Source organism: Aythya fuligula, chromosome 11 (genome assembly GCF_009819795.1).
Source record: "Aythya fuligula isolate bAytFul2 chromosome 11, bAytFul2.pri, whole genome shotgun sequence".
NCBI classification, from domain to species: Eukaryota; Metazoa; Chordata; class Aves; order Anseriformes; family Anatidae; genus Aythya; species Aythya fuligula.
In genome coordinates this window covers 4633179-4657320 of record NC_045569.1, presented here as the reverse complement: position 1 = coordinate 4657320, position 24142 = coordinate 4633179, and the positions used below count along the sequence as shown (strand labels likewise).

Below are 24142 nucleotides of genomic sequence, written 5' to 3'. Positions count from 1 at the left end.
TCTTTTTGTTATCACATGAAGACTTGAATTTAAATACACATTACATTTGGTAGTCTGTCCACTGATTTGCTACAACTACAAGGGTTGTTTGGCAGAAGAACTTTATTTGGAGCTATCCAATTTGTCAAAGCATCTCACTTTCAAATGCTTGTGTTTTAATATTATCTGGTCCACTCTCTGCAACACCCGTTGCCTATATAATGTGCATTCCTTAGCAAATATGTGGTGAATTTACAGACAGCATAATTTATTTCAACTTACAGGTACAACTTTAACTAGTTAGAGGGAGTTTCTCTGTGAGCTTGTCATTGTGAATAAGGCTTGAATGTAGCTGCAGAGCCATTCAAATATCCTTTTAAATAACTTATGTTTTTCCAACCCCACACTGGTCTCTGAATTGTTGTCTGCTCCCATATTGGAAAAGAAAAAGCAAACAAACAAAAACAATAATGAAGCATAGAGAAAATGTGATTTATGCAGTAATACGTTTTGTAATTATAAAATACTCCCTTCTATGGAGTGACACCTAGCAACTGTATGGGCGCATGGTCTAGGAGCCCCCGGGTGCTCTCTGCCTTCTGAGATTCTCCCTGAACTTTTCAGGCCATCAAATCTTCTATGCACATGAGCTGGCTCTGCTGAGTGGAGGGTTGAATCAGGTCTCCTCAGATGTCCCTTCCAGCCTAATTTTTTTCCTAGCTTATGTGAAAGCAACCACGACAAAGAGAAACTGTGTGAATTTAAAGATCTCTGGCATCACTTGCTTTTGACTTTACATTCTTAAGTGAGTAGACCTGGGGGTGTATCTTCAGCAAGTACCATGGGAGCTATAGACAGGGGTGGTCTCCATGGTCCCATGGAACTGTCTTTGTAATTCTCTGCAGGGTTGGCAAGAGTATTAGAAATCTTTATCTTAGTCCAAAAAGTTTGTTAAAGTTTGATTTTTTTTTTTGATTTTTTTTTTTTTTTTTACATTTGAAGATCGTTTTCATGAAAATGTTGTTGGCACTAAGTTAGCAACAGTGTGTCTGCTTTACAGCTGTTGTTTGTAATGGGTGTCATCAATGGGTGTCATCAGGGTGTAAATATTCTGCTGTGAAATATTTCTTAACAGGCTAGTTTTGTGTCCTGGTTTAAAACTAAGCCGACCTTTCCACATGGCAGCACTGTAGTGGTGCTCTCTAGAAATAAATCTGTAATGAAATCTGTTCTGTGATAAGTGGAAAAACAAAGTTCGAGGAGTAAAACCCAATGGTAAATTTTTCACTTTCATTTTTTAACAATTCTCAGGCAAAGAGAGAACACATAGCTTTCTTTTTATTCATATAGCTTGTCAGTATATTATATGAACAAACTCCCAAGTAGTTCTCTCTCACCCATTTCTTGGCATTTTCTTCAGAGAGGCTGGTAGTTAGCTAACTAGGATTTCCTTCTGTTTCTTAGAGGGAAATATTTGCTCAAGCAATGTGGACACAATGCTGTGGACAGAAATGCTGCATTTCTCTAGTTATGACCTTTAGTTTATGACCTTTGACTACGCAAGAGTTTGGTAAGCAAGCCTTGTGCAGCCGTTGTGTGAGCAAGAATTAACCTCAGGCAAGTCGGTCATCATTTCTTGGCTCAAGCACAAATCATGTATGGTGTGTCACATTTAGTCTTGAAAGTGTTCTTGAAAACTTTTGTCTTGATAGAAAACTTGAAACCCCCCAGCTTGAGGTTAATAATACTAATGAATATTTTATTATGTGTTTTAATAGTATCAAGTACTGTTTTAATGCACAGTAATAACAACAAGGAAGCTTTGTCAGTAAAACATGGAAGGGATCTAGCTAATGTGAGGGAATATTTTCCACTGACGTTTGTAAGTTTACTACATGAACAATGACCCCCCTTCCTTCTTAGTGTGATGGCCTTTTTTATTATCCCTGCTTTTGCTTGATTGTTTCAGACACAAGGATTTTGTAATTTAAAACATACCAGTATTTTTAGTATTTTTCTCTGTCTTTTGACTGTATCTAGTAATATTCTTTCATGTGTAGTATCCAAAAAAGTAAGTTCATTTATGTGCAGCTAGGGTCTTCATAAACTGCTATAGGCTGGAGAAAACAAAGGTGACCCAGTAGCGCACACAGTGATGCCAGCTCTCCAGTGGCAGCTGCTGGCTCATTTCCCGTGCTCCTTTTCTGTGTTTGGATTAGCGAGCCAGTAAATGCAGCAACAGGAAAGCAGTAGGCAAAAAGATAGGCTTCTTATCCATTTCTGCCTGAGGACATATCTTCATGTGATGCCATCTGGCAATAAAAGAAAAAGTCCCATAGATGGGTATAAACCTTCTTGTGGTTCTTCTGTAAATAATTAATCTCCACGAGTTTCAGTCTTGGGATAACTTTCAAGTGAAGACAGCATTACATTATAGTTAATTAATATCCCTCATGAAAAGCTCTATCTGCAGATGGTGATTTAGTTGATTATAGTTGCTTATTATTGTATGATTTTTCTATTAGTTGAGAAAAGTGTGTAACTGTATTATTTAGTACTATACATTAATGTGTGTGAAGAGAGGCAGAGCTAGCTAATATGGACAGACCTGTCTTAAAAGAAAATGTAAATCTGTGGGCACACAACTGTGATCTTCCTTCAGTATCTGTTCATGGGACCTCTTTATGTTGTATTTATTACAGTAATTCTGTCAAACACATTGCTGTTTTCATACTTCTTATTTTTAAAATATCTAAAAGCTTTCTATCCAAGCAAATTCGAATTTCTTTTTTGTGGGAGACATTTTGCCATCATTGTAATGTTGGGCATGTTTCATTCTTGAGATCTAATGTAGGAGGAAATCAATTGCTTATGTAGCTGCTACCGAATTGTCACAAAATTGTATCAGGGAATATTAGCCAGAATGAAAGGTGGCACTATTTAGGCTGTAGCATGGTGCAAACCCTGCAGATGAGTTGAGGGAGAACTTATTAAACAAATCACTTCTCGATGCCTCAAGTCAGAGAAGCTGAATACTATTATACAGGAGAAAGAAACATATTTTATCACATAGCCAGACTTAAAATGAGATATAAGAGTAATTACGTATCAACTTTGTAGACAGCTTAAATGTAAATTTGATTTCACAGTTTAAATAGAAAAATAAGGTAACATAGCTGCACATTGTCTTGCTTTTTTTTTCCCCCCTCATTTTCCTTGTCAAGGATGCTTTTGTGCTAACATCCTGTTTTCTCTTAGTCTAGAGAGTACAGAGATTCTCTTCAGCCCAGAGAAAAGCCTATTGCAAATTACCAGTTACTTGCTAAGGGTGAAAGTAAGTATTCAGCATTTGCAAAGCTTGATGCTGAACAAAAATGTAGTTTTATGTAGTTTGTTTTATAGGGAAAGCACTCATTTCATTCAGTAGTATATATGAAGCCTGATCTAGATTTCTGTAGATCCGCAGAGCCTGGTGTTACAATAGGGTGCCCCTCCCTTGCATGTTTTTTCCTATTCTATCTTTTGCTTATGTTTCCTTCTTCCAGCCCCTTAACGTAGCAATCTCAGTGTAGAAGTCTAAATGTAAACGTAGAAACTAATGTAGAAGTCTCAATGCAGTACTCCATAAGACTTCTTCTAAGGAGCATTACCAGGAGGATCAGCAGCCCTGCTTGGAAGACTGACAAAAAAGATAGGTAACAATGAAAGGGAAAACAGCACCAAGGCCCTGACATGTGTATAATAGGAAGATGGAAAAGGAAGCATACAGCCAGTAAGACTATGCTTAGTCATTTGTAGGATCTTGACAGTAAATATGGAATTGAGTTACTTTTTTTTTTTTTTTTTTTTTTTTCTGCCTACCAAACCAAAATCTGGTCAAACTGTATGCTCTCTTGTTTAAGTTCACCACTGCAACTGCTGCATGAGCAGACGTGTTAGGAGCCAACTACTGCCTTCTTGCAAATGGCTCCCAATGGTTTGAACCTCTACACAGGGTAAATTGCATGTCCTCAGAATGAAATTGTTGAGTAAGAAGTTGCCCTTTCTTATACGGAGGAGGATCCAAACTTCATTACACTCAGTGGGAGTCTTCACCATTAACAGTTTTAAGCAAATTTAATCTTAACCCCATAGTGAATTTTATAACCCTACTGAAGTTTAAGTTCTGCCTCATGCCCTCTACTCCTTTTACCAGTCTTATTTCCAATCTTTGAAAAATCTTGCATCTTCAAAGTGAGTCTGTCAGTTGAGAGTCACTCATACATTTTGCTTAAACTGCTTGAAAAAAATTAATTAGAATAATATAAGAATTAGAATAATATCCCTCCAAAGATTTTTACATGGCTTGCTTTTTTTCATCTGTTATTAAAGATCATACAATTTTCCAGGGAAATACCGTTTTGGAAGACAGAATGAGGTTAGCAGTAAAGGCTTCAGAAGTACAGTGATTTTTAACACTTGCTAAAAAATAAATTCCCAAGAAGGTGTGTGGGGAGGGAGATCTCGAGATAATACTATTTGTTATAATCCTTTCAGTATCCATCATGAGTTTGAAATAAGGCAATTATTTTGTCTAGAAAGTTGCTGTGATACTGAGAATTTGATAAAATGTTGCCTTTTATGTAAAAATGCGCATGCATTTAGCTATAGTCAATATATAAGCTATCAAGTGAATTAAATGCGTTCTCAGAACTTGTATTTACAGGGCTCTGTGTAGTATTGAATCTTCAGAGAAATGATCTTTTTACTGCATAGCCTTTTTCTGATTTACTTCCTAGGAATAGGCAGAATTGTTAACAGAGTGGTAAAATAGCAATTAGTGCCCAAATAGAATTCACATGTACATACCAAAAGTTTTTCTAAGCTAGAGGTAATGCTGTATGTTTTAAGTATCTTTGTGATACTATTTCACATACATATTCACAGACATTTTCGGGTTAATAACACTGTACTTGCTTGTGCCACAGTGTTCCACCCTTGTTATTTTTCCTTTGTATGCAGTGTGTGTATTCCACACACTATATGCAGTATGTATTCCACACAGAAATGGCAGGATTGCATCAGGATTTAGTTCCCAGTCTGTATTTTTACCTTAAGGTGTTTCACAGTACCCCCAAGCTCATAGCCTTTCCTGCTGAAATCAGCTGGTTTCTCCAACTTTAACGGAGTAAATTTCTTTTTAGGCATATGTCACATAGTAAATTACAATTTTGATCATAAACTATTATCATAAAGATATAGCTATTTATAATGCAGTAGCATTTGGAAGCCAGGCATTGATCCATCTCTGCCAAGTACATTGTACTGTGTATCTTCTGTGGAAGCAGGGTTCCTCCTGTAAACAGCGTGCCAGGAGTCATAAGAGCATTACGTGAAGTCAGACTCAATTTCTTTCTTTTGTGTAATGGTAGACACTCTCTGTTTTTTATAAGTACACATAGTATATTTCAGTAGGATATTCTCATCAGTGATTCAAAGTGTTTTCGCAGATAGAAAGTAGGAGGTTTGATAGCCCAGCAGCTGCCCTTTTAAATATAGATGCCAGTAACTTGCACAGGAAATATGAGGAGCTAATAAATACTGCCAGGAACAATTTGTGGGTTTCTTACCAGTCTGTGTTTAACTGCCAGTCATGTTAGGCCATATAATCCTATCACTCACTGTGAAGCTGCAGGAGGAGGAGGAAGAGATACTCCAGGTCAGAGGATGAATCACTCATTTATGAAGAGCTTGTCTGTGCTCACTGCAGGAGGACTGTAAGGCAGACAGAACATATTCTTTACCCACCAACACAGGTATAACAGTAATTCTTTACAAGCTGATTAGCGTGTGTTCCTTTTGCTCCCCAGGTGTTTCCTCAAGAGGGGACATCTCTTGATACTGACTTGTTGCCTCTGTACAGTCAGAGATATGTCAGCTTGCCTTTTACATTAGGCAAGCTTTTCCGTAAAACACAAAAATAAATGAGTTCTAGGTACAGTCATACAAGCAATAATTGAAACAAGTGTTGCCAAAAAAAAAAAGAGAGAGAGAGAGATATTCTAATAGTTTCAGAGTTTTTTTCCCAACAATATTGTGCTTTTTGTCATGGGGCAATGCTGTCATCCTTATCATCAGCCCAATTCTAACACTTAGCAGCTTGTGTTCATTTGCGTGGTTTGCTGAACATTTGTACAGATACCATTTTTCAGGAGGTTGTATATGGGTTTCCAAGAACCCTTCCTAATTTCCAGATGTCTACTGTACACCTTCATTACCTTTGTCTCCCTCTCCCTCCTACTAACATGAACTCTTGGAAACCTATTGAGATCTAGAAGTTCCATCATGTGTTTGACCCATAGTTGGACCTCAATTTTGTAAGGCTTGTGGTCTTCACACTATTCTGAACTTGTAATAGAAACCATGTATAACTCACATGGATATAGTATTTAAAAGATTCCAGACATCATACAGGGCAGTGGCTCTGCTGTCTCTCTAATATCAGGTGATCCTCACTATAGTCAGTTCATGCTTTTCATTTCTGAAGATTTCTAAGTTGCTTTTCATGTCCCCTGAGAAGTCATTTGTCTTTTCCAAAGAGCACCCCTTCATTTACTTCTTACCCCATTCTTCAGAGCAAAGTACACCCATTCTCATCTGACCATTGTTTGAAAATCTTAAAACTTTTACACTTTAAAAATAACAACAAAATGAACAACAAAAATGAGAAAGATTTGATTCAGTTAGTATATAGTAACATATGTTGTCGTGGTTTAACCCGGCCGGCAGCTAAACACCACGCAGCCGTTTGCTCACCCTTCCCCCTCCCTCTCTGGGACGGGGGAGAGAAATGGAAAGTGAAGCCCGTGAGTTGAGATAAAGACAGTTTAATAAGACAGGAAAATAATAATAACAATAATAATAATAACAATAATAATAATAGTACAATGATGATAATAGTACTACTACTACTAATGTGTACAAACAAGTGATGCACAATGCAATTGCTCACCACCCGCTGACCGATGCCCAGCCTAACCCCAAGCAGTCCGGCCCCCTCCCCCCGGCTAGCCACCCCTATATATTGTTTAGCATGACCCCAGATGGTATGGATACCCCTTTGGCTAGTTTGGGTCACCTGTCCTGGGTCTGTCCCCTCCCAGCTCTTACTGCACCCCCAGCCTGCCTGTTGGCAGGACAGAGCAAGAAGCTGAGATGTCCTTGGCTTGGTATAAGCACTGCTCTGCAACAATTAAAACATCGGGGTGTTATCAGCACTCTTCTCATCCTAAGCCAAAACACAGCATTCTACCAGCTACTAGGAAGAAAATTAACTCTGTTCTAACTGAAACCAGGACAATGTTAAATGGCTAAATATGCCTCAACTCTGGCTCTTGCCTTAATCTCTGCAGCCAGTGGGCCGGTGAATTACAGGTAAACAAAATCTGTTCACATCTTATCTAGAGAAAAAACATTTTTTTCTGGCATGGTTGTATGTGCATATTTCTATTTATTTGAAAAGGGAGTAAAAAGAAAGGTTCTGTCTGTACACAAAGCTTTCCAATACACTTGATAATAATAGAGTATTCTTCATTTGCGTTTCCATTCTTGTTAGCTAGACAGGCAAAGAGGATCAAGTCTTGGAGGAAAGGTTGAACTTCTTTCCTGTAGAGGTTTTCCCTCAGTGAAGTTCCGCCTGCAAAGAATTGTTGTACTCCCTCTTCCCTGCAGATACTTGCCTGGTATCAAATGGCGATATGACTCAGTGTGTCTGCCTGCAAGCGAGCATTTCCACGCTCACACATCTTCAGCAGCTTTCTGACTCAGCAAGAGTTCATGCTCTGCTCTGTCACAAAATAGCAGACTGAGTTTTCTGCAGTGCGGGAACTGAAAATTGACTGCCTTACACTTCCCTTTGAACTACTGATGATGAAAGTCACAAGTATGTCTGCCTTTCTAGCGGTGGTCTGCTACCACGTACACTGGGTTCTGTGGAATGCCAAATGCCTGTTTTATCGACTGAATGGGAAAATCAGTGCTGCTACTGATGAAAAGTATTATGGACTACCTGTAACCTCATGATGCTCCCTATCACAGATAAGTTTTCCAAACCAATTATGCAGTTTTTGGCTTTATAGAAAGACTCCTGTGGTTTTACACTCTAACCCTGTTCAAGAGAAGACGTTCTGCACCCTCACTGGACATGAGATCCCTATGTGAAAATTGTCAGTAATGGAAGCTCTTTGACCAAACACTGCCTACAAATGAGAAAACAGACATTAAAAATGCCATCTACGATATCTCAAAGGACTGGATAATAAGTTAATATTGAGCCCCAGTGGTAGGTTTCTGTATCAAAGGCGACAAATATTGCAATTCATAAAGTCTCTGTTGTTATGCAAAAAGTTCTGGCATGGTTTAGCTCTGATAAAACATCTTTCTTTTGTTGTTATTACTCTGTCTTCTCTGCAAAGACATGATACCACTATTCTTGGGGTCTTTGTAGGATGGAGCAGAAGAGCTTGAACCATCAGAAGCTGTGGAGTAGGGACGTTTTGTATATAATATTGCTCTCTAAGTCTTCTGCCAATTACACAGATGTAGGGTTACTGTTAAAATATGGTAAAGTCAATGCCTGGAGATGTGAGTCTCAGAATTTGTGCTGTGCAGGTTTTATATTGCTGCAAGTAGATAGGACATTTTCCAGTGCATTAGGGAAAGTGCATGAGAAAATGAATGGGCTTTTATTACTGTATTTAGTGGGCATGAATCCTGTCTTTCGGAACTGAGGTTGGATGCTTTAGATCTCTGCAGTGCAATTCATTATGGGCTGGCTTCCACTGGGTGCACAGAACAATCCATTAAATGATTGAAAACGAACAGTGAGCTTTTTTAAAAGACAGGCTATAGTGCGCTAGGGCTAAAAGCTGTGCTGGCCTTCAGAGTTTTCACTTATACACCATTCAATCCACACAGATTGCTACAAAATTTCAGCAAGAAGGTCATTTCCCTGTCCCATTTATCAGCTGGCACACACAAAGCCCTGGCATATTACTACAACTGAAAAACTACTGGAAAGCTATGAATTCGAGTATATTTTTAGCAGTATCAGCTGTACTGGTTTTGAGCTAATATACAACATATTTTAGACACAGTTTCTCTGTATACAGTTTTCAGAATGTTATATAAACATTTATTTACATCTTTTGGTATCTTTTGTTCAACTTGGCCTTCCGAAGGGGGCAGATTTTATATAAACACACAGAAATGGGGAGAGTAGTGGAGATGTTCTCAGAGTTAGATAAAAGGGACAACGTTTGAAGCTATAACAAGATCTATGTGTACGTACGTCTTTAGATCGAGTGCAGTTCAGATGAGTTGTCACAAAGGAGGCTCTACACGTGTATGTTAAGGACCCAAATTGAAGTGTGGCTGGTCTGTCCCCTAGTCCGTGTGGACCTGCCCTGTCTCAGCTCCATCAGGCCCAAAGAGCAACTGCTGTTCAAAGAAGCTGCCTGCGGGCTGTGTGGCCTCTGTTGTACAGGTCTGGTACTGGTGCTGTATGCTGCACGTCGCTGGTGCTGTGTAATGTGCCTCCCCCCATTCTCTGTCAGTCCTTCATATCCCCCTTTTACCTTTAATGGCTTGTTTTAAAAGGTGACACTTTGGCAGCTAGTCCTATAGGAGTTTCTAGTCTCTTCACTGGAAGTTACTTTCAATTATAGACAACATGGACAGCGTGCAAAGTGTCCATTAATCAAAGTTACAGCAGGTCTTTGCTAATTCCAGATAGGGTAATGAGTATTAACCTTGACTGAAAAAAAAAAAAAAAAAAAAAGATGCAGCAGTTCACCTTCAATAGATTTTAAAATTGATTTAATGAAGAAAGAACTACAAACACTGTACGTATTGTTAGCCTGGTTTCAGTTTACTACAGTTTAAGCCCATTTCTGATAGTCAAGAAAAAACAAGACAAGGATGTTCATACTGTCCTCTGCAGTAGCCGATTAAACCCTAATCCAAACTACAACTTCTCTGCAACCAGTGCAACTTCTTCATGCTGCCATGTCTCACTGACTTTCTGTGAGCTGGCAGCATTATTTTTAAAAGTTGTTGTGAAGGATTCCTGGATCTATGTCAAAGGCTTGCTTAAGGGAAGAAAAATAAAAAGACAAAAAAGGAAATTTGTTTTTAAAAGTCAAACTGCAAGTAACAGCTCGATGGGTAAAAAAGAAAAAAACTCATTTGTTGATTGGGCTCAGGTGGTCCTGGTTAATGGATCATACTCATGGTTTGGAAACAAATGGATTACTGCAGGGCGTCTATCCTGAACCTGTTCAGTGTCTTTATCAGTGGTCTAGAGGAAGTGATAGAGGGCTCTTCCATCAAGTTTTCAGTGACGCCAAAGTGAGGGCATCACCAATGGCAGGGCTGCCACAGCGAGAGACCTACACAGCCTGCAGGAAGAGGCCCACGAGGACTTGCTGCAATTCAGTAAGGAAAAATGGGAAGTCCTACACCTGGGAAGAAAGAGCTCCCCTGTGATGATACAGGCCTGGGGATGGGGGACGGTTCTGTGAAAAAGGCCACAGGGCTCTCAGTAGCTGCAGGCTGCACACGAGCAAGCCCAGAGCTCTGGCAGCAGAGGAATTCGTCGGTGTGCTCAGTTGTATCAAAGAGAGCATAGCCTCGAGCTGGAGGGATGTGCTCTCAGCTTAGCACTCATTAGACAGCATCTGGAATGTTGTGTCTAGTTTGAGGCCCCTCCAGCACAAGGGAGACCTTGATAAACTGGAGCAAGTTCAGCAGAGGGTCACAGAGGTGGTCCAGGCCTGGAGGCCAGGCCCTGTGAAGAGAGGCTGGGGGAGCAGGGGCATCCTGTTAGGTCTCTCCAAAGCCTCCTCATCCCCAGGTTGAACAAACACTGTTCCCCCAGCCTCTTCTCACAGAGCCTGGACTGCAGCCCTGGACCATCTGTGAGGAAGTCAGCAGAAGACAGAGCCAGGCTCTTCACAGTGGTGTGTGACAGGAGAATGAGAGAGAATGGCTGTTTGGGGGGATGAAAGATACAGGCTAGATAGGAGAAACTGTTTCTTCACAAGGGCAAGCAAATGTGGGAGCAGATTGCCAGAGGCTGTGCAGTCTCCATCCGTGGAAGTTTTCAAGACAAACATCTGATGTCATTTGAGCTCAGCACTGCTTGGCTGGATCCCATTGGAGCTCTCCAGGTTTCACGTGGAGTTCACTAGCAGCAGTGCAGTGGGGGAGCATGGTCCCTACAGGAAAGGTGCTGATGTGCATCTCTTAGCAGCAAAGCCTTCCCCATCCTTTCAGAAACCTTTTGGTGTGGACAACATATGGGACCCGTGGGAGTAGTAGGACAGTCCACAACAGCAGTTCCCAGAGAACTGGGTGGAGGGAGTGCAGAAAAACACAGGAACTCCTAACGTCTCCTGCGCTGCAGTCTCCCTTATCTCTTTAATTGCTGAGAGAATGTACTCTCCCAGAATAGAAGGCAGCAAGATGGAAAAACAAATTCTGAGTGGTCTTAGCCGAATTATGATTGTGTTGGGCTACATACTGCAGCCCATCACTTCTAAGTCTGTCATTACTTAGCCACAAGCAAGAAATATCTTGCAAGCTGAGCTAAGTGCTAGCCAGTGAAGACAGTATATTCTCATTATACCCACGCATGGAGCATAGCTGGGAGAACCAGGAAAATGCTTATTCACCTTACATGCCCCACAGAGGGCCTGGCTCGCCTGCTCCATGCTGCAGCTGTGCCACTGCCATCTATGAAGGCTTCCTCCACTGCGACAGGCATATGCGCACTGCAGTGTTGGCATGAATACTCGATTGCAGTGCTTTCCTTCTAGTGCACAGGTTGGCATGATAATGTCAAATTTTGTAACTAGTCTCTCTTGAGTCAAGGGTTAAACTTGCATACTCTCTCTGAACGTTGGTCCTGTAACATTTTTTTTCTGATCAAAGTAGTCTGCTAATTAGATTTCTTTTGGCCAGAAATTGGAGATAAGAAAGACAGGGAGCATCACATGTTGTGTCAGCAAAAGCAACGTCAAACAGGAATGCCTGTATGGTAACAAAGCTATTATGGAAGTGATTTGCAGCTGTATGTAATCCACGTATACAGTGAAATAAGATAATATTGTTTGAAGGATGTTGTGGATATATCTTGCTCTGGGAGCAGATCCCAGATTTTTGGTTTCTAAGCCTAAAGCCGATTTAATATAAATATTTAGTAGTTAGCTCATTCTTAAGACATTTGCATGCCTACCATGAACCAGAGTAATACATAAATGATAACTGTGAGATTTGTTGGACTGAATGTAGTCCCAATCCAAGACTTGTGGACTCAGTAGAGAGATTTTTTGGTCTTTTACTGGCATTGGATTATATCCTGAATTGGTTAGGTACAATGAAAATCTCTGTGGATGTTATTCTGATATATGCATACCCCAAAGTAATATTATATCATGTCATGACTGTTAATTATTATTTTAAGGTAAAAATATGCAGATCAAATTACTTTGGATTTTAAACTGCTGTTGCAGTATGGCTCACTTACAGGGACGAGTCACTGCAGCTCTGAGTACTCAGTGATTTTCTAGTGGTATCTTCACAGCAAGGATACAGCTAAGACACTGATATTAAATTCTGGCCTTGAACACTCTCGTTTGTACTCTGTTAATAAATCCCAATTCTGAATGCTGTCATGGGAGTGAGCGGGGAGGAAGAAGAATGGAAGGACTTTTCTGAGTCAGGAAGAGAGAGCTTATGTGAGAGGTTGTTGCATATTCTCTCTCCATGTCATTATCTGCAAATTGCTTAATAGCAGAAATACATGTTACGCAAACGTTAAGCTTTCCCCCTAAGCAGCAGAAGCCTTTTTAAAAAAGGTGGCAGCAAAAGGCTTTCATATGTGCTTGTAGTCCTGGTAAAATCACGTTTGATTCCCAGGTTAGATTTGCTGTAATTGCGTGTGCATATGCTGTTTGCAGCCTTTTGAGATATATTGACATTAAAATATCATGAGGTTAGGCTAAGAAATCACTTTTTGCTCAAGAGAAAAAGTATTTTGATCGTTGTTACAGGATTAAAACAAGACGGCTGGCACTCCCTCTGCAGCCACAAGACCCAGTGCTCTGATGGCCGTCGCTACCCACAGAGCAATGAGGTGGAGCTGCCAGCATATCAGCTCCGAAGCCATAGCACCTTGCAGTCTGTATGGTGGCCAGATGCCTGAGAGCGGTAGCAGTTAGCAGTCTGAAATCAATCCCCATTCCCAAATGCTTCAGAGATGGAGTGTGTGTGACGATAGGTGTATACAGAGGGCCAGGAAGCTGCCTACGGCGTGTGCGGAGCTAAACTTGTGTGACCAAGCTCAAGGACAGGGTTAAGTCTGAGGTCAGTGCTTGTCAGCACCCTGGAAGAGAGGCATGCGCTTTGGCTTGGTCAAATGAGCAGCCATTGGCATCAGCCTCACCTGCACACCTGACTTTGTGACCAGCAGCAGCTCTGATCCAAACCCAGAGTGGGTTCAGTAGCGGCTCCGTGCCTGTCCGACTGGGCGTGTTGGCCTCCACCACGCTAGTCTTCCTCAGGGGTTCTGTACAAGCCTGGGAGAGCAAGGAGGGAATTAAGTCTTGGGTTACTTGTGTTTCAGCAACCCTTGATTCCCCAAAGCACATATCGTATCTCAGTCCTACTCAGTTAACTTTGACAGTTCATGACTGAAGGAATATATAACTTTGGTGTAGGACTGCTTTGCTAGGAGGACATGATGTATTTTTAATTACCAAAGACCTCTGTCATCACAGAATGGTATTTACAAGGAGATTTTTCTCTCTTCCATGGTTGTTCATGTTTTTTACTGCTTGATTTCATTTGCATCTTAGCAAAATGAGAAGGAATCAAAATTTTCTTGATCTAAATATTTTATTTGTACTGGACTGAAAAGGTATTGAATTGCTTATATGACAGTCGGTATCTGGCAGATATAACATCACTTTCTAATGCCCTCTATGCAATATTACTTAATGTAAAAAGTAGGATAACAAAAGGAAGAAATGCAGGATGTTGCTTTACCTTCTTTTCTTGGTAAAGAAAGTGAAAAGCAGAAATGTCACAGGTGAACTGAGATTACATCCTGCAGCTAGAGAGATTGGAAAGAGACTTTAAAGAAACCTCTAAAAAAAAGTATATAGTATTATCAATTCTTATATAAAATAATTTATGATTTTTAAATACTGTTTAAATAATTTATCTGTATTTAAAACTAACCTTTTAAAATTTTGTTTGGAACATTTTTGGCATTAATGCTTAAATAAAAATGTTTACATATTAATTTTTTTTAAATATTCAGTACAAGTCAATATAAAAACAGAAAGTAATATACATTGTTCACAGATAGTATTGTACAAGACAGCTGAGCTCTAGAGCAAACTTTTCGATTTGTCAGACAAGTCATAGCTTAGTTGTGGTGAACCACTTGCCTACCCTATTTTCTGGACTCGTAAGATCATAACAGATACTTGCTATCAATATGCAGTCTATCATATTGTATAGTCATACCATATACCATACTTAATTCCCATCTCCATGTCCAGAATTGTAAATATTTTCCCAGCATTTAGATCAAAATATCTTTTAGTGCTTACACAAATATTTGACACATACAATTTGACAAGAAACGTACCAATTTTGCTCAGCTCAATTACACAAAAACCTAACTCAAAGATGCAGAATAATGTAACTAAGACTGTCACTGTTGTGTTTAAGACTTACAACCATGTTATTACCAAATGTTTACAGGTTGTGTTGACAGCAGAAAAACGAGAATTCACTTTTCCCCTTCATTAATCCTGCTGATATTAAAGGCAGTATTGTAGGCATGATGCTGGAGCCTTAAAATTAATTTGACTAACACGTGGTATTTGCTGACAGTATAATCCCAGCGTTACAAACTTCAGAAGGACTTCACTAAAGGCCAGCTACCAGTCTCCAGCTTTTAAGCACAGACATGTACGTTGTTGCTAATGAAGCTTACTGTCAATTTGTAAATTGCTTTCTCCCTCCTTCTGTAAAGAATTCCTATATATAGCAAGGTGATTTCTACAGATAGTGTAAATGGCTTCTGGTGAAAAGGGGGGTATTCTCATGCTTCTTGTATTACATGTGTCAAATAGTACATGATTGCAGTAGTTGCATCCCATTGTACAAGACAGTCTCCAAAAATCTTTTTTTTTTTTTTTTTTTAACATACTTATCCAAGAGGACTCCAAAACGTTACAGACTCAATGGGTTACTCTGTGTAGCTATTTAGGGATACTTACTGAAGGAAAAGTATTGATGCTAACCAACATTTGAATCAAGAAGCCTATTCTAGAAATTTGGTTGGAAAGCTGCCAGGCGGAAAAGGACCTGGGAGTATTGGTGGATAGTCGGCTGAATGTGTGCTCAGCAGTGTGCTCAGGTGGCCAAGAAGGCCAACGGCATCCTGGCTTGTATCAGGAACAGTGTGACCAGCAGGGCTAGGGAGGTGATCGTCCCCCTGTACTCAGCTCTGGTGAGGCCGCACCTCGAGTACTGTGTTCAGTTTTGGGCCCCTCGCTACAAGAAGGACATCGAGGTGCTTGAGCGGGTGCAGAGAAGGGCGACGAAGCTGGTGAGGGGCCTGGAGAACAAGTCCTACGAGGAGTGGCTGAGGGAGCTGGGCTTGTTCAGCCTGGGGAAGAGGAGGCTCAGGGGCGACCTTATTGCTCTCTACAGGTACATCAAGGGAGGCTGTAGCGAGGTGGGGGTTGGTCTGTTCTCCCACGTGCCTGGTGACAGGACGAGGGGGAATGGGCTTAAGTTGAGCCAGGGGAGTTTTAGGTTAGATGTTAGGAAGAACTTCTTTACTGAAAGGGTTGTGAGGCATCGGAACAGGCTGCCCAGGGAAGTGGTGGAGTCACCATCCCTGGAGGTCTTTAAAAGATGTTTAGATGCTGAACTGAGTGATATGATTTAGTGGAGGACTTGTTAGTGTTAGGTAAGAGGTTGGACTCGATGATCTTGAGGTCTCTTTCAACCTAGACAATTCTGTGACTCTGTGAAATGCTACTCAGAAGAGCAGCATGTCCCACACTATGTTAGTCATAAAATGAACAAAACTCACATTTCAGATTTTGGACTCGGTTTCTTATTCAAATGCAATCTACAGGCTACAAAGTACTTGCAGGAATTATTGCAAGGCTAATTCTTAATAATTGTTCCTGAAAAAAAAATAAATTCTTCACAAATAACTCTCAGAGACAAGGTTTCAAGACAAGATTTCAAGAAGGACTTCAGTTCTTTTCTCAGGTCTTTATAGTGTAACATTCTGAATGAAACTTCAGGAAGAACTCACAAACTGTGAGAAATAACCTGCTTCCTTTCACTTCTCCTGCCCCATCACCTGCTTAACTCAGGTGATGGACTGTACCCCTGGTGACTCTAGGCTTGGTTTACATTAAATTTGATTCTTCTGCATTCAGGGGAGCAGCCTCTGGAAAATAAATTGATATCTAGGGGAGAGCAAGTACTTAAGTGGCTATTTTAATCCATCTTGGGAGACAAACTGAGTCTTCAAGTTTATCTCACAGTAAAAACATGGTAATACAACAGCCCTCTATTTGTTTGTCTGTTACCTCAGCTAAAACGTTGGGTTTCTGCAGGATCAAGCAAGCAGTCAATGCTAAATTAATCCTCCACCACATCTTTCACCACTTATAGCACTGGTCAGGAATACTGCTATTGGTCATGAGACTAATTCTTAGCTATTTTGCAAGCACAGAATTTCAGGTCTTGGTATTCTCATGTCAGCACTATTCATTAATACACTGAAGTCACGTGAAAAATCATAACTTGATGGGAGAATTTCAGAATCAGAAATAACATAAATAAAGTGATGAACTATTATTTTTGCCATTGAAAATGCCTGTCTAGACTTAAAAGAATTTGTATTTAAGTCTTAATCTTTCCAGGGACATATATGCAGTTTATTATATATATATATATATATATATATATATATATATATATATATATATATATATGTATATGTATACAGCTTATAGTTTGTATTGAACCCCCAAAAGTTTTATTATTCATTAGTGCTTCTTGGATAATAAACTGAGCAGAAAGGGTGCAGTTTCCTTGTTAGGACATGTTATGGTGACTCAGCAGAAAGGTCTATAAAAGGCTAAGCAAACAACAGATCAAACAATTAATTTTGAAATTAAAACCTTGATTGCAGGACTTAATACCTTTTTTTGCTTTAGACTTGTCATTTATACTTGAGCCTGTAGGAGACAGTTACTTTTTCCACGTTGGAATCGAGTTAACAGTAAAGAGACAAGTGTGTGGATTTTTCTTTGATAGACAGGTGAAAGTCAAATCACCATAATCCTTCATTTTCTTTATATCATCATTAAGGCTAAAGACTGACTGAAGTTATCAGTTGAAAGAATGTCTTTCTTAGCAGAAGGAAGTTGTAATAAACACCACAACAATTACTGTGAAGCCTGTTTTAAGAATTCTGGCCAAACTTTTGTGTCAAGTCCAGAAATATAGTAGAAGGACAAGATATGTGCTGTCTCATCTTAACTTTCAAGTTTCTGGTGTTCCAGGCAAATTCAGAATCCTCACTTGTGCCCTATGTAGAATGCATTGAGGGAGTTGTGGGTCTGACTGGTTGTGAGCAAGAGCTCCATACCTCAACTCAGTAAGAACCAGTAATTGAAAGCAAGGTATTTTTTTCCCCTTTTTTCTCTGCTGTTTGAGCTTCCATTCATCTGGATTTGATCCTTTCCTGAACTTAAGTGCTTCCCGTCAGTTATTCAAGTAGCTAAGATGGATTAACTTCTATCTTAATTTAAAAATAAATAAAAAAAGTCTGGAAGAAATTACATTTCTGCCATTGCCTACCCATAACTCTATAATAGCCGGTTCAAAATGCCTAAAAGATGCTGGTGCAATACCCTGTCATTCTGAAGGGACTTGCACCCACTTGAGAGTGCTCAAGTGTGCTCAGAGGAGCTGGCATGGAGCCCTTCTGAAATGGTGCCACTCTTCAGACAGGAACTCTGGACCAGAGAGGGATGCCAGAGGGGGCAAAAGAAAAAGGACAATGAGAAGCAGCATACTTGTTAAAAACAAGCAATCAAACAAAAAATACACTCTTGTGTGCTACATATCATACTTCAGAGAATTAAATCATAGTTAATAGTTAAGCAAAATCTTTAGAGACAGCCTCTACGAAGTTTGGTGCTGACATCAAAATACCAATTGTACAAATGATTGTGAAGACTGAAAAAGCCATCAAGCAGAGCCGATCCACTACAGAGGCTGCAAACTTCCATTCATTGCAAACGGCTTCCTCTTCATCCTGGTCTCTGAATCTGTTTGCAATGTACCTGACCTCTTCCAAGATCTTAGCCAAATCCGGGTCACCTTCAGAGGGGTGGCCGCTGTGCAGAAGGTTTTCTTCTTCTGTTGGCGAACAGGTCATCCTCCCACAGATCACCCCTGAATCAGTGGTAGGTGTGCAGTGCACGGCATCCAGCCCCCTAAACCCAATGTACAGCATATTCCCATTACTGGACTGTTGTCCACTCACAGTGTTCATCTCCACACTCGATAGGCTACATCGACGCTGTTTGTGTTGACAGGCAGGACGCACTTTATCTTCCCCTGGTCTCTTCATCCTCAGAAACCAAGCACACCAGTTCAGAAGGATGATTCTTGTCTAGAAGTAAATTACTGAGAATAAGCATCTCTTTACACAGCCACTGCCTTACGCAGCTATTTGTATTTTTACAGCCTGGGTTAGTGTCAGGTCCATGGTCTCTGCTTAGCCTGCACGGAAGTTTCAGAAAATGGTGCAATAGTTTTCCAACTGATTAATTTGCTTGTCACTGAGGCTGCTTACTTACTCCAGCAGTGCTGTCGATTGCCTCAGGCTGACTGTCACTGTTGGGAGTGCCCCCCACTGGGAGCCTCCATAGTGTTTAATTTTCCTTACACTTGAGTAAAAATATGGCAGCCTTTTCTACCCTTACCAGAAACCGGGAAGAGAAAAAAAATGCTTACCAAAGACATTATTTTTGAATAGTCTTAGTAGCTCTACTTTAGATTGTAGTCAATAAATTAAATCTCTTTCACTCATATTTGTGCTTTGATATTAAATCCGTATGGGATTACTGCTTGGATGGGGCTGCTAAAACAGATGCTGTGCTGGACTGGAATAGACCGCTAAGCTTTACAGTGTTTTGGCTCTGTTATCGCATTACTTTCATGACAGTTGATTCCAGATTTTAGAACACAAATCTGGATGCAACATGGAGGAAAAAGTGGATAAATTACTTTTACTTTAAAAAAAATAAAAATCTGCAAGTTTAATCTCTGTGTATCATTTAATTGTTTTCCATATTGCCTTATTCCAGCCATACAGAAAGTACAGGCAAGTCGAAGACTGTTCCAGTTCAGATGCAAGCTTCTATAATTTATTTCAATCAGATTTTAAGAGCTCATTCCAGTGTTTCTTTTCCAGAGCACTAATGAAATATTGTCTCAAATAATATCAAATCTTGCACTGTAATTAATATTAGATTTGCTCCATTTACTGAGTGCAGATTACCACTTAGAGTAGATGTTATATCCAAGCAGACATCCCAATCAAAGATAGATCTTGCCTTGCTACTCTTTCCCTGCTGTCATGCTTCACCTAGAAGAATAATACTTTATTCTTCTACTCTGAGTACTCTGAGTATTCTTCTACTGATGAGTACCAGTATTATTCTATTCAGAATAATACTGGTACTCATCAATATTTAGTAACTCCAATATCAAGACTGATATTCTCTGTAAAAAAGAGACTTACAGAAGTATGTTATAAAGTCCTCTGCTCTTAGAAAAATACATCATTTTTTCTTTGCACTTTACAGATGCTCTTGACCAGAGATGTGAAGATCAGAATTTTCCAAGTTACTTTCATTTTAACAGCCATCTTTAGCGGGTGCTCTTTAGGCTATTTCTGTTTCTGCATGCACAACACCTAAATATGTAGCAGCTGCACAGTTTCACCTTGAGGCTAGTGTATTTCATGCATTTATAATCTCCATCAGTACCCTGCTCTTTTCTTCTACTTGCTTCACTTCTGATGGCTACAGCTTATTTGAAAATCACCTCACTTACATATATTTAGGTTTCAGCAAAACACTGAGGTACTTCTAGCTGTTGTGAAGGAGGCTTTGAATAGAGAGCCAAGATGAAGAAAATTCATATACTCTCACTCTCTCAGAAAAAAAGGTACCTGGATGTGCCATTTTTGGTGAAACTACCTTTCAGAACTAACTGTTTAGCAAGGATTTATACAGATGTAGATAACGAAATTTATTTTTTTAATCAGTAAGAAGTAAACATGAGTCACAAGCTACTCTGTCACATCTCTGATCTGGGCAGTTATGCAACGGATAGTGTATTAAAATCAAACCTTACCCATTTAGGCATTTTCCCCCCATCTGGATCATGATGATGGTATTGTAGAACAATAACAGTGACAACAACAGAGAGGCCAACAATAATCATAGTGCTGGCAAAATACTGAGCTGCAAAATAAACAATTATAGTGATATATTTTGACTGATGCAGTTTTATATCTGTTATAAGGAGCGTTTATGTACATGTAAATGTAATATGAAGTTACTTTTCCCAGTGTAGTGTTACATATGCTGCTTTAGGTAGTTGTGAAAGATTTCCCAAAAGCAGACAGTGCAGCCGTTGTTTTCAGAGCCATTATTTGAATAATAAAAGTCTTAGTGGAACTGAGCACCTACCTTTTCTAAGCAACCTTGAAAAAATTTGCCCTCTCATTTTCTTTCACCAGTATCTTAGGGATTGGCTGGTATTTCTTTTGAAAAGCTTTTCCTTCCATTTGAGCAATTACAATAGGAAGATTTCATCACGTTTAGCTCTGTAGTCCTAATTGTGTCTGAACTGCAAATCTTTCTGTGGGAAACTGACTCCTCTATGCTTTCCCAAAACAACACGTGGCTTCTCTCTGTATTTTGTTCAGACCAGCCAGCACAGAGGTTGTACAGGCGATCACACCTGTGGGAGACTCTCATCAATTGGCAACACTTGCTGACTTGCACTGAGGAAACAAAGGCAACTCGGTAGCCCTTGTGGAGGGCTTGTAATCCCCTGATGCAGCCCTGTGGTGTCTCAGCCCATCTCCTCTCCCGCTCCCTGAGGCTTCCTGTCAAGCTCTCCTGGGGGAGCTGCCTTTGCTGCTGGCATTGCTCCTTCCCACCCTGTATCTGCTGCCTGCTGCCTGTGCTGCTCCCCACGCAGAGGGGTCAGGCACCTTCCGTTCCTCAGGAAGTCACTGCTGTATGCTCACACAGTCGAGTCAGAACATTGTTTTCTAATTTAATTGTACATGTAATTTGCTTTACTGCTGGCTGTCATGCAAGGTCACTGCTTCTCATTTAGCAAAAAATAAAAGTGAATAAAAGCTGTAGTTAGCTTACCGATTAAGGGCACAGAATCAGATGTTGCTGGCATAATTTCAGCCACAAGTAACATGAAGACAGTGAGAGACAATAAAACTGTTATACCTGAAAGATAAGCATAAAGTATGAAACTAGATCAGTAGTTGTAATAGCAAGGCAATAAGCGGCAGAGAATGAATCTGAAGGAGGCAAATGTATTGCTGTGGTTCCCCCCAACCCTGGCAGAGAGATAGGTCTGGGTGGACTCTGGTCCTTTCTGGGGCTACCTCAGGTTCAGGGTGACAGTGCTGTCAAACTAGTGTCAATGCTGGTCCATGAGACTGCTGTGAATAGGAGAGAGATTACAGGGGTTGAGTAGGTCTGGGTTTTCTGAACTTGCACAGATGTATGTATTTTTAGATCCGTGTTAACTATTCAGCTCGTATCACACTTGCTAATTAGCTGAGGTAAAACATAGTACTTCTTGCTGCTTGTTTGCTTTAGAAACATGGTGTGATTTTTAGTATTTGAGCATATGAGACTTGATTAATTGGTATGGAAGCTACAGGCAGTGTAATGCATAAGATTCCTGAAACACAAGTTAGCTGTATTAGACAGCAATTGCTGTATTTCTTGATAAAAGTGGTTGAGTTCTGCATGTGGCTATGTTTAAGCAGCCATGACTGCTGATGTTTGGAGTTTGACTTCTGTAACTCAGTGATCAGTTCCCACCTCTATGAAACAAGGTCCAGCTCTGTTCTCAGGACTAGTGTGAAAAAAAATAAGGGGTCACTGTTAGGTAGAAAAGGATTTAGGAACAAAGAACTCATCTTAAAAAATGGGGAGGGAGTTCTTGGAGAACTTCTTTCTGGAGAAATGTTCATTATGTTCCTACATTTAACAGTTGCATTCAATTAGTAGAAGCCTGTGTATTTGCAGATTTGTATGGGGCAAAAAGTTTCATTATATATTTAACTACCATCTTAAGGATCAAGTACTTAAACTCATCAGACTTGTTTCAAAAGCCAATAATTTAGTTTAAAATTGCTATAAAAACAGTAATAGTAGCAGTTAAATTGAATCAATCCTTCTGAGAAGGCAAAAAGCAATCCTAGGCTCTTAATATGAGTCATAATTAAAAGGAAACATTAACAAGAATTCCATATGTAAGTGCTCAAATGCAGATTTGTGAGCTTAAGCTTTACCTGGTGAATGTGGATTTTTTTTTTCAGCAATTAAACATCACAAAATGAAACCCTGCTTCCGAAGGAGGCTGGTTAGGAATTGTCATGCTTCCACTTAGCTGGCCAGAATTTCTCCCTTTCACAGCTTCATTGTCCCCTAAAGTTTACAGCAAAGGTTAACAGTGATACCTGTGCTTCAGCATCACACCGTAAAAACAGTTTATGAGCCCGGGCACATAAACTATTCCTCCTTGTCTCCAAAGACTGTTTAAAAAGAAATTTTAGAATACAACTTTTTTTTATGGTTTGGTAATATTTACAATAACAGTATCCTGTTGAAGATTTACCTAGCGAGATCTTTTCTCCAGAGTCTGCTGGAAGTAGAAAAACTAATAAGGCAAGCGCTGATATCAGTACACAGGGAATAAGAAGATTGAGTCCATAATAGAGAGTCCTGCGTCTCATAGTTACTGTGAATGTCACATCTGGGTAAGGTTCCTTACAACATTCATAAAAACTCTCAGTTCTCTTCCCAGGGACTCCTGTGTAAGAGGGAAAAGGAAGAAAACCCAAAATTAATGTCAATGAAATCTATATTATGTAGTGATTATTTTATAAAAAGATAGGTATAGCTTTCTAAGTTTTACTATCGGTAAAACTGCTTCTTCAAGCTTAATTCCCAATTAAGTTACTTTTGTTAGGTAATAATGGAAAATCAGATAAAAGATATTTACTGAATTCAAGCTGACTTTTTTACGTTGATTTTCATCTTATGTCTGCTCTCAGAGTTTCAAGCACCACTAGCTAGGTCATTTATTAATTTAGTTTCTCTCTTATTTTCCCAATCATTATTTCAGCAGTGAAGTGCTGTCAAGGCTGCAGGTTCAGAATGTAAATAAGAAATCAAGAGCTTACCTACTAAATCCCACTCTCCATTTGAAATATAGCCAGATATATCCGCTTCTTGCATTTGCAAGTCTAAGGACCAGCCTCCATATGTCCAGGACCCAAACTTCAGGTTACACTTCTGAACGTCAAACGGAAACCAGCGCACATCTATGTAGCATGAGCTCTTAAATATGCCTAGGTTGGATTTTAAACAAGAACACCAAATTGGAATGCTTGTTCCACATAATTCCACGTCCATTTTGTATCTGGACCTTGTTCCACATTGCACCCTTTGGCATTTAGTTGTAAAGCACAGTTAATCTCAGTTGTGTCTTGAGATGTAAAAAGCAAAAGTAAGTTACAGAAATGGGAAAGAACTGCATCAATTAGGTATTGATGTTATAAACTGTGTTTTACCCATTTCCATTTAGGCACACAGTAGATAAAGGTTTAGAGAAAAGCACAGATTTCTAGATACTGTGTATCAGAAAGATATGAAGCAGAATATGCAGTCTGCTTCTCCTATTTCTGTGACTGAATAAAATAAGAGATCTTGAAAGATTATTTGCTATCTTATTA

The 24142-nt window shown here is 39.7% G+C and overlaps 1 protein-coding gene across 1 annotated transcript in view; it reads right to left on the bottom strand.

Annotated features, from left to right (window-relative positions):
* Nucleotides 1-17031: 17031 nt before the first annotated feature.
* Nucleotides 17032-24142, bottom strand: part of CHRFAM7A (CHRNA7 (exons 5-10) and FAM7A (exons A-E) fusion) — a 40257-nt gene continuing 33146 nt past the window's right edge. The window contains exons 6-10 of the mRNA XM_032194788.1: nucleotides 23591-23758; nucleotides 23023-23217; nucleotides 21531-21617; nucleotides 20497-20606; nucleotides 17032-18745 (exon numbers count right to left, since the gene is read on the bottom strand). Of these exons, the coding sequence (XP_032050679.1) occupies nucleotides 18227-18745; nucleotides 20497-20606; nucleotides 21531-21617; nucleotides 23023-23217; nucleotides 23591-23758 (1079 nt within the window). The 3' untranslated portion in view covers nucleotides 17032-18226. The remainder of the gene's footprint in view (nucleotides 18746-20496; nucleotides 20607-21530; nucleotides 21618-23022; nucleotides 23218-23590; nucleotides 23759-24142) is intronic.